Source organism: Vollenhovia emeryi, unplaced genomic scaffold (assembly GCF_000949405.1).
Source record: "Vollenhovia emeryi isolate VEMERY1.0 unplaced genomic scaffold, V.emery_V1.0 DF939737.1, whole genome shotgun sequence".
In the NCBI taxonomy this organism is placed as follows: Eukaryota; Metazoa; Arthropoda; class Insecta; order Hymenoptera; family Formicidae; genus Vollenhovia; species Vollenhovia emeryi.
The window spans coordinates 1-11937 of record NW_011966629.1 but is presented as its reverse complement, the minus strand read 5'-3'; the positions used below and the strand labels follow the sequence as shown (position 1 = coordinate 11937).

Sequence of the window (11937 nt, the reverse complement as noted above, 5' to 3'; positions counted from 1 at the left end):
CCGCGTCCAGTGGGCAGGAACCAATAGACATATAAAAGATAGACTGCTTTTGAGGCAGTGGAACCCTAGGACATTCCCCACTATCTCATAAGCAGTCTATCTTTTATTTGTCTATGATCCCACCTAACAGACCGCTCAGATAATTTTGACGAGGCTCTTATGTATTTTTAACCCAACATCTTTTGGAGAACATCAAGGTTAGTCTTTGTGAAAGTAGTTTTATAATGGAAGATTCGGATGTGGAAGTAGAATCATTATCTCCCACGAAAAAAAAATAAAAAAGAATAGTTGACGTAGACTTAAGGCTCCTGGTACTTTACCAGCCATATCAGAAATCATGACGTCAATAGCTAGAAATGACACGCTGAGAATTCTTGTGTGCCATTTCTTAATAAAAAGATGTTTGGATAAAAGGGTACTTTAAATCACTTTGGCACACTTCTAAAATAGTCCGAAAACTAACCTTTTCTGTCAGCAGTAATGCTGGGTCTACAATGCGAGTCTCAGGCCGGTATTCATAGTCAGATCTTATATTCGAGACCGTCTTAAGATCATCTTTAGATACTCCATAGCCAATGAAATGTTCCATACAGCATCTTTAGATAAATTCAAGACGGTCTTGAATGTAAGATCTACCTAACTATGAATACCGGTCTCAGAGTCGTAGTCGTAAGAATAATCGATTGTAAGACCGAGTCTGCAATAGGTGTAGTAAGCCTTAAGCCGTAAAAAATTGACCAATCACAATCTGAAGTGAGGATAATAATCGCTTGTGATTGATCAATTTCTTACGGCTTAAGGCTTATTACACCTATTGCAGACCCGGGCTAATCGCTTGTAGCCCCTGGTCCACAATCTTGCTTTAAATAAGCTGTAAGCCTCAAACCGTAAGAAATTAACGAATCACAGGCATTTATTCCCCTCACTTTCACCTGTGATTGATTAATTTCTTACGGTTTAAGGCTTACAGCTTACTTAAAGCAAGATTGTGGACCAGGGGTAAATTGATCACTTTCTTACGGCTTACGGCTTACTACACCTATTATAGACCCGGCCTAATTGGTCAATTCAGTCGCATAAGAATTGACCAATTATAGTCGATTATTCTTACGACTACGACTCTGAGACTCGCATTGTAGACCCAGTAAATTAATCAACAGCTGTAAAATGATTGAAATATGAAACCTAGCTTGCACATGCGCAGTTATTCTGTATGACCAAGTTTCACATCACATTCATTTTACGGCTGTTAATTGACTGTTGACAGAAAGGGTTACTTTTCTGTCTATTTTAGAAGTATGCCAAAGTAATTTAAAGTATCCTTTTATCCAAATACCTTGTTATTAAAAAATGGCACGCAAGAATTCTCAGCGTGTCATTTCTCGCTTCTGACGTCACGATTTCTAATATGGCTGGTAAAGTACCAGGAGCTTTAAACCTACGCCAACTGTCAGACGAACAACTAAAATAATCACTTAAAAATTCACAACAAGAATTATAATTCGTTAAATAGTTCCTAAATAAAGTATTTACTCACAGATGGTATGTATTCAATTCGTTGCGTAGGCATCTGAAATGATAATTAAAAAGCATGTTATTTTTATAAGATGAATCACGAGACACGGTAATATCTCGCGCAAAGTATAAGCGTAGCTAGACTGCGCGTGCGAGACCGACCGTGTAGTTTACGCGAGTGCGCGAGTTGACAGGCCCTCAGATTTTGAAATCTCAACAACGGCTGATCCGACGACATTCGAAGTACGCTCAATCGATACAACTAAGTAACGTGTGCAAACCCTTACAGCACTGAAGCTTTCAGAAACATTTCAGAAACATTGCAACATTGCAACAAGATCTGTGAAATGTTTCTGAAAGCTTTGGTGCTGTATGGGAAACGCGCATTTACCTGTGGTATCTAGTAGTGTAAATAACGTTTGTAATATGAAAATGAGTATCTTGATTTTACAACGTTCAACTTATTAATTCTACATTTTTTAGTCTTATGCTACATTAATTACATTTTATTTATTATGCTATTTTATTGATTTACCGTTATTGAAAAATCTGCATTAAGAGAAAAATAATAATGTATATCAGTATCATTTGACGTTAACTGATAGAAAATATGGTTCTTAAAAAAGGATCAACTTACTGAAATTCTTCCTTGGAGACAACATTGCTTAACTTTTCGTGCAGCCTTATATGAAAAAAAATATATATGTTACTTATATTGAAAGACATAAATACATATAATTGTATGATTAGCATTATGCGCGATAAATACGTACGATATTTCTTTATCTTGTAATCTATCGTTGCTGTGACCAGATTTATTTGAATGAGCAGGTATTAATTGAGTAGGATTCTCCTGTTGATTTATACTGGTTGTAACATAAGGACTTTGTTGAGAAAGTCCGTATATTGTTTGACCTGTCTGTGAAGATATAGTTGTAACACAAGGACTTTGTTGAGAAAGTCCGTATATTGCTTGATCTGTCTGTGAAGATATAGTTGTTACACAAGGACTTTGTTGAGAAAATCCATATATTCCTTGACCTGTCTGTAAAGACATAGATGTTGTAATACAAGGACTTTGTTGAGAAAGTCCGTATATTGCTTGACCTGTCTGTGTAGACGTTAATGTAGATGTGACTTGGTGATGACATGTCTCATTTCGTGAAATTGAAGATCCATTGAATGAAGTATTTGGAACAGAATTTTCCTAAAAAAAAACACAAGATATGATTATGCACATGTGGACTTGAGGTGAAGTGGAGAAATATAGAATTATTCTTAGTCATAGTTACATTTAAATCTGCTGTAGATCTCAGCGGTAATAAGTCGGTGTATGTCTTTTGAGGTACAAAACGCCGTTCAAAATGACCAGCAACATTTAATGGATTTATGTCCTCCAATGGATTTATCAATTGGTCTGAATAATTGTTATTCGTGGAAGCAGAGGCACATTGAATGTCGATATTAGCAGCTTCGTTTTCTTTATTAACATTTAATCTACTTCTTATTTGATTAATATCATTTTCGATGTCGACAGTCTGATCAAGATCACACTTATTTTTTCGTCTTACGACTTTGTCTATATCTGACAACGAAGTAGTTTTATATTTTCTAGGCCGTACAATTTGACGAGACGGATGACCAAAACTGCAAATGTAAATTTTTATCATTATCTTAACCAATTGTATAAAGAATTATTTATTTTTAATTGCAAACATGCAAGCATGTATTTAACGTAGTAAATTGTATAAAAATTAATGCTGTATTATATATTTATTTTTCAAAATTATACTTTGACTTAAAATAAATTGTAAACAACAATAAGATTGTAAAACACAATTCAAGGTAAAGAAATGCAAAAATAAGTGCTTGAACAAAATGCAATTTAGTTGGGACAAAGTGCATGCAACAATGCTGGAAGCCATTGCAAGGAAGTAAGAAAGTGAATTAGTAAACAGCAGGTTTTGATTTAAAAAAGATTGAAAAAGAAAACCTGATGATGAAGCGTTTTAAGTAAATAAGTCTTAACTTTGTACTTTATTTTCATGATTTAAAAAATATCGATCTTAAAGTTGCGTGATGCATTTTAAGACATACAAATTAATTACCTTTTTTATATATTGCGATACAATATATAGAAAGAGCTTTTTCATCATATTTAAACAATTATGGAGAAGTTACAAACATGATTACAAATGATCTTATGATTTAATTACATGCCTCGGTGGTCAAATTGGTGATGAGACGTCCGCACGGAATAAGAGAGGTCCAGGTTCGAATCCTGGCTGAGGTAATATTTTTCGCAATAAATTCTTTACAGTGATATTTAGGGGAGGGAGAATGTATAGGGGTGAAAATAACCTAGTCAAAATGATGTCAACGTAACATCAAATTGATGAGTGATAACTTATATGAGTTATGAAAACGATGGCAAAAATAATAACTTCAACTTTTTGCTCATTTAAGTTATTATCATTAATAAATTTTAATCTCGTTTAAAAACTATTATCATCTCACCACTCATGTATTAGAATATTTGTCTCAAAATATTACACAAACTATATCACTAAAATTTCTATCAATGCATCTGCAACATTTTATATAATTTTAGTAAATTCGCTAACTTTTGTAATTTTCACTAAGTTTTGAAGTACACAATCAACTGCCCGATAGAACAGAGAAAGTGATGATAAACGACGTCATATAGATTTTATTTTAATTAGACTGTTTTCGCTGGGTGCTTATTAGCTTCAAATTAATTAAATTGATTTTCGATTTAAAGTACGTGACTTTACTGTTCCAACAAATAAAACTGTGTTGAAAGACTGACAAATAACCGGCGCGTATGGCATGTTGGAAATGGTATATAAAATTCACAAAATATTATTAAGCTGCTTAGATCCAGCTCGGACTTGACAAAACTTCTTATTTTATATTGATTTTAAAAATCATATGGTCCTATTTTCGCTTATTATTCTTATGTAATTATTTTACAATAATAAAGTGAAAATAGGATCATGATTTAAAATCAATATAATGTTTAAGTAGCCAAATAATTTCCATATTACTTTTTAGTACTATTTGCAACTAATACTGCGTGCCAACTAGAATTGTCGGTCTTGATACATAGCTTCTTTGTTGGAACAGCAAATTCACATCATTAAATCGATAATCGATGTATGATGCTAATACGTATCGTATCTAACACCCCCCCCCCCAAATATTACTGTAAAGAATTTATTACGAAAAATATAACCTCACCCAGAATTCGAACCTGGACCTTCTTCAATCCATGCGGGCATCCTAATTATTTTAAATTTAAATTACAATGAAATTAATATATTTTTATTAATTTTTCTTTTTATTATGAATTCTATATCTAATTTATATACCTAGGACTTTTAGTGCTTTATTGTTCATATAATACATTCGTAGTTGTTTATGTTTTATGTTACTCACAGATTCAGGAGTGCATAACAGTTTATACAGAGTGTAACAAAAAGATGGAGACAGGCTTTGTGTGCTTGTAGGGAAGGTTGATATTATTAATTTGAGTATAGGAATGCATGTCCGCTGAAGCCTCGTTTCCGTACTACACGGCTGTAAAGTACTACTTCTAAACACTTATGTGAGGCCCATATTCTGAGTTCTCTTTTTTAGCTTTTTTATTAGCTAGGCTTTAGAGATACTTTTATCGATAAAAGAGGACTCAGAATATGAGCCTGAGGCTATCGATTGATTTAGAATATGGTATATGGGCCTGAGTTTTAATTTTGAACAACTTTTTCTAATAAAATTTTTTGTTTTCTTCTACCGAAAAGGCACTTTACCTACACAAGAAATTTTAGAAGTAGCAACTCTACAACCGTGTAGTATGGAAACGAGGCTTCACCGGATATGCATTCCTTTACTCTACTTGTATCAATCCCCCCCCCCCCCACAAGCACCGCCTCTAGTACAACAAATCAAAAGTACATTGCTACAGCATAAAGAACACATAGCATACGTTTTTAAAAATAGTTTATACGTATGAAAGTAAAAGCACACGAGGTATAGCAACGTAACAAACTAATGCATTTGCAGAACAATGAAATTATTATTTCATTATTTTGCAAATAAACAACTAACCTTTACTTGATTACTAAAAATTGCAAGTCTATGGCTGGATACAATTTACATTTCCGGGTTCGCCATAATTCGTTCTCTAAACAAATCAGATTTTAGTCCAAATGATGCAAAAGATTTTGGGTCTTTTGAACCTAAAGATTTTTTATGTTGATAGATAAACATAGATTCAACTCGTACGTTTTCGAAATTTGCGAGAAAAAATTATTTTTCGTACAATTATTCGCGAATAAGTTAATGTATAAACAAATTATTACTTTTTATCTCATATATTAATACAGGAGATTAAAGAAAACTATCTTTTCATTATATTTTTCAAAAGTTTCAATACACCTTTGGTAAACAAAATTGTAATATTTCATAATATCTTTAAGAATTTTTTATATTTTATATTTATAAACATTTCTGAAAAATATTTCTTTTGATTTTATTAATTTTCTTCGGAAGTGAGAGAATGAGAAATCATAGAATTTTTCAGAATTCACATATATTATAGAGAGAATTCTAGAAAAGAAGTAGACTTTTTCAGCATTTCTGAACAATATTTAAATTTCCATAAAAATTTTGAGAAATGTCATAAAAAGTTACACAATTATACAGGAAATCCAAAAAATTATAAATTTTATATAACAATTACATAAAATTAATATAAATAAAACGAAAAATTTCTTGAAAAAAGTTGATAATAAGTTTGATATCTCGACCAAAAATAGAATAATTATTAAGCTCAAATTTTCAAAAAGAGAATTAGAGTTTTGAAACTGTCGAAAAGAGAATTTGCTTATTATCACCAGTAATGATTAAAAATTGAGACGGGAAACTTATAGTCAACCCAACCGGCTAATTATATAATTAATTTGTGTAATAAATTAATTAAATAACTAGCCAGTTGGGTTGACTATAAGTTTCCCGTCTCAATTTTTGAAACTGTGTATACACTTCAATAAAGTTTTATTCCACGGCTACAAAAAATTTTCAAACTGTATTCTTACGAGTTTTCTTTACTTCCAAACCATGCATAGCTGTAAAAATCTGTGATCAGTGACAAAAATAAATAAAAAAATAGCAAAAATATCATTTTTAAGCTTGAAAATGCTTTTTGAAAATAAATTTGTAATTAAAAATGATAAAAAGTTGAAACAAAAAGTTGATAACTTTGCAACTTTTGAACAATATGTGCATTGTAAAATATTACAACTGGTAGATATACTATTATGTCCCAGCGATTAACGAAAATGTTAAATTTCTCATATATTTTCATATACAGTTGCAACTAACAATTTTATTTTATATCAGCTTGCACTGTAAAACATATATTTTATGCTTTAACATTAGAACCATCGATGGTGCCATTTTGGCTCCGCTAATCATTTTAATTTTTTTCTTGCTTGTATTATACAGTACAAAATATTGAAAATATGTGAATATGAAATAATATCAAAATAACTAACCGAAAAGATAAGAAATTATTAACTTGGTACCTTCGACAGTTCTAGTAGAATACCATAGGCGGTTCTAGTGTTGAAAATAAATTTTGTAAAAAATGACATTTTAATAGTAATATACTTGTTTAAGTATATTTACCGTTTTGATTGTTCTCGATGTTTATTCAAATTACCACCAGGCTGTCGACGTGACTTTTGAATTGCTTTTTTTATTTTATTTTGCATCCTGAAAAATATAAACAATTAAAAAGAGTAAAATGTTATAGTTTGTAACAGAAATAAGTACTGTATATTTATATATAAGGACGTTTTGGCTATATAATACCAGCTAAAAGTTATCGAAATTTAAACTACAAAAATCATATTAATAAAACGACAAAAATCAAACAATCAACAAAAAATTTTGTTGTAAATACGTTCTGAAACCAACTTCAAACCATCTTGAAACCAATGAAACAATGAAATGACCATAAATGCAGCGAAAATGCCTCAAAATGACCATGTTTTGTTACAGTTTTAGATAAATAACTTTTAAACGAATAAATGAATCCTAAACTTTTGCACTAATATTTATTAGTCTTATTAGTACATAATAAAATTTGATTTAATTGGTAATACAACATCCTCATCAAAGTATAAAAATAATAAGAAAATTCTTATGTCAAGAAACTTTCGATAAAAATATCTAAGAAACTAAAGCCGCAATAAAAAATCTAACATTTCTTAAATCTAATGTCGATACAAAAAAAGTGTTCCATTGCGACCAATCCGAATAAGATCGATGCAGCCAATTCCGAGATATGGTAAAAATCAATACAAACAAAAAATTAAATAACTTAAACCAATAAGAGAATTGTACTTTAACACAGATACTCAGAGGTACTAATAGAACAATCTATGACATTTTTATATTTTTGGTAATACTTTGAGCAATAGCTAATACTTATTTTATTACAGCAGAAAAATAATCTAAAAACGTACTAATATATATTATTTATTTACAGCTTCGCATACTGTAAATAACACCACAAAAATGTCTACATCATAAAACTTGTCTAGAAAATGAGCTACCTATATACAAACAAACAAAGAACATAGTATATATTGTGATTAAAGAAGAACGAAAACAATGTATTTCCCTACGGTAGGCTCATCAGTCTCAATAATGCTAGAATCTGAGCCTTCATCATCGTTAACTGTCCAGCATGGCATCAGGTAACATTTGGTCTTCACTTCATTAATAGATACAACATTGAAATTATTACACAGTGCGAAACATTTAAAAATACCGATGAATGAAGAGGGGACACCAACATCATAAAAATCTTCGACTATTTCAAATTTTTTTACCACCAAATAATGTAAATTATCCATTTCTAAAATATTGTGTATAATGCACACTGACAAATCGCGAAGAATACAACATCTATCGCTTAAGGAAACGACACTTATAAAGATGTTCCTAGTCTTAAATTTCTTATATTGAAAACCATGCGCTGTAAATCCTAAAGGTAAAGGGCCTTCGTTATGTCTTCCAAAAAGTGTAATGGTATCAATATCAATTGAAGGTTGAAGTTTTTCTCGTTTTTCTCTTTCAAATGCCCTATAGAAAAATTGTTGCAGAGGACGGTGAGGTTTTCTATAATATTTCCTGAAGAACGATATATTATTTTCGTAAGGAAAAGCTGAGAAGGAATCCAGAGGACCTAGGCGTTCAACATCTTTTGTTAAATGTAACAACGCATGAACGTTATAAGAGAGGAAAGTACTTTTATAAAATTCAGGACATTTTTCGACAAACTTGTCCAGAGCAAGTTTTGCAAAAAGTAACAACGTTTGCGAAGTCGGTGAATGACACAATGCACGTATCGCGGCATGAAGAAGTAAGAAGTGCATATAACCTTGTTTTTCCATAACACCTTGCAAAGCTACTGGTCCAGTATACAAAATTAATTGACGACCTTCAGTTGCCTTGTAATCTTTATAATCAGCCAGTGATCTTGGCCTTCTTGCAAATTCTCGTGGACAATATCGTGCAATATGTTCTGATCTTTTTGAAATAAAATCTTGATTTCGGCCAGATAATTTCATTTTTTTTCCATACTTTCCAGTAACCCATGCAGTTAATAATTTTTTGGCAACACCTAAACAAATCAAATGCATATATTCAACGGGTACTTGAGAAACCATACCCATTAACGAGTTAGTGGACTGGGTCCTTTGTGATGATCTTCATCATCTAGCTTGCTATATTCATCATCTGTTCGTAAGCGATGATTTATGCCCATAAAAACCATTTGGTCCTCGCATCGAGTACCAACAACTCGACATTTAGAACACGGATTACTGGAAGTATGTCCAAAATGGTTCATTATCCAAGACCGTGCAGGTGTATCTGCAATGAAAGCTCGTAATTCCACTGGTAACTTTTTTTTTAGAAATGAAATACCACCACTATCAATAACTTCTAAAACATCATTTATAAATTGATCTAGAAAAACATTAATATTTTGTGGTTTCTTTGGCCCTTTATAGATTCCTACAACTTCAGGTTTAGAATTAGCGATGTTAGCTACAGAACATTGAATCGGCCAAATTTGCATATTACCCGACTTATTTAATCTGGCACCATCAGTACTCCAATCTATTTTTATTATATCTGGAATTAAGTTCGGTGGCGTTTTTTGTAAAATTCTGATAAGAGCTTTCGCAAATCCTATATGGAGATATTCTCCAGGATCAACTTTAGAAATAATAGGGCCTTTACGTGGAGTGTTCAATAATGTTCGTGAATCTTTCGGGAGATACGAGAGACAGGGTAAGGATCGCAATGTTTTCAAGATTATATTTCCTTGAGTATGCGTAAGATTTCCTTGTATAAAAGCTATCGCAAGAGATTCTTTAAAACTATCTGCAATAAAATTGCAATCATTTTCATTAAATTGAAATGTTGCAGGTGAAATATTTCTTTCAAGACAGAAGGAACTACAACTCTCGACATCCATTGAGCCAACAGAAGAAAAATCACCATGTTCGCTGACATGAGATATTTGGTCGAGAGAATATTGATATTCAGACACATTAATATGAGGGGCTACATTAATATGAGATTCATTCGCAGTATCTATCACTGGATTATTTGATTGTATGTTATGATCTTTTTTATCGTTCTGCCGCAACAAATTTAATATCCGTAAACGTTGTCGTGGTGCTAACTTAAAAATCGGTTTCCGACCACGTGAGATTTTTTTAAGGTTCAGTTCTTTGAAGGGACTCATTTCAGCAATGTTGAAAAAAGAATAAATCTTGACACTATATACCGAAAAAAATAAGACCAACTTACATTATTCCAGTAAAAAATATCCTTAACTCTGACAAAAGTAAACGCCAGCACTGGCTGTATACATATATAAACGTGTATGTTGTCGCTTGAACCGCCTAATAAAGTCCTGTCAACATGTACAAAAAATTATTATTTATATATATATATAATTTTGCTTATATTAATATATAAAAATATGAAGTTGCGCTTTTTTGTCATACTTAACAAGAAACTGTCCGTACTCTCAGTACGAACAGCTACCCAGTGAGAAATGATTCGTCGATCGACGTCGAAATGATGTCGAATCGACGTCAATTCGACGGGTTTGATGTCGATTCGACGTCGTTTCGACGTCGATCGACGAATCATTTCTCACTGGGTTATAACCTAGTTACGAAACGAATAAAGCCACGCTGGTTGATATTGGTTACTTTACTTGGTTATCACGAGAAACGGTAGTGTCTCGTACAAAGTATAATTAGCTACGAGCTAGAACCGCACGCGCGAGACCGGCCGTGTAGTTCACGCGAGTACTCGAGTTGACGGGCGCTCAGAATTTCGGATCTCAACGGCTGATCCGACGAACTTGAGACTGCGCTTAATCATATAAAAGTGTTTTTATAACTCGAACACTTACCAAAGCACGATGTAACGAAACACACGCGCGCGGAACGTGCATCTGAAACCTCTCGTGGTCCTCTTCGTTCTCCTCGTTCTCCTCGAACCTCGTTGTCGGTTGCCGGCTCGCTTGTCGCAAGGGACCAATCAGTCGTACTGTCGCCGCGAATTAACCAATGGGCAACGCCCCAATACAACTAACCAATGGGCGACATAGTAGCCGCAGCGCGCGCACGTCTAGACAGTAGCGCAAGCAGCACTGCCTCGTACGAAATAAAACAAAATTGTTTACACGAATCAATTTCTTTTTTCACTATACATATAATAGTATCAAGATGGCACTAACGATAAGGTAGTTCATAAGATTAATAGTGGGCAGTTTATAAGATATTATTAAAAACACGGATGATATTAAAATATTGAAAACGGCGACCTAGAGAAAAATTATATATTTCCACTATCATATCTCCTCCTTCAAACTTTTCTTATTAATTTTATGTTAAAATGCAAAAAAAAATATTTCAGTTTTGTTTCAAATGCTCCACCTTGTACAATATATAATTCTAGCTAAACTAATATGATTGTAAACGATATACAATAATTGAATGAATATTTTTAATTGTTTATATTTAACAACGCACCTAGATATTTACAATATTTCTTCAAAAAGTTTTTTTAATTCAAGACGTTGAAATAGAATTACTCCGTGAAATATATGTATATTCCGCTGCCGCATCATTTTGGTCCTTCATATTCCCATATAGCAAAAACCTTGCAGTTACATTGCAGCTACATTACAGCAACGTTGCAATATTGTAGCAATGTTATTGCAATGCAACTGCAAGTTTTGTGCTGTATTTTGAGATATTTCGGTGTTAAAGTTAAAATGGGACACCCTGTATGTGTAATCAC

At 32.5% G+C, this 11937-nt stretch overlaps 1 protein-coding gene across 1 annotated transcript; it reads right to left on the bottom strand.

The window, feature by feature from the left end:
* Positions 1–942: 942 nt before the first annotated feature.
* Positions 943–10363, bottom strand: LOC105556865. Its single transcript, XM_012003978.1, has 7 exons — positions 10114–10363; positions 9286–9996; positions 8887–9229; positions 2808–3162; positions 2289–2722; positions 2153–2197; positions 943–1570 (listed from the first exon to the last, which is right to left on the bottom strand). The coding sequence occupies exons 1-7, from the start codon at positions 10361–10363 to the stop codon at positions 1534–1536; spliced, it is 2175 nt and encodes a 724-aa protein (XP_011859368.1). The 3' UTR covers positions 943–1533.
* Between the last annotated feature and the right edge of the window lie 1574 nt (positions 10364–11937).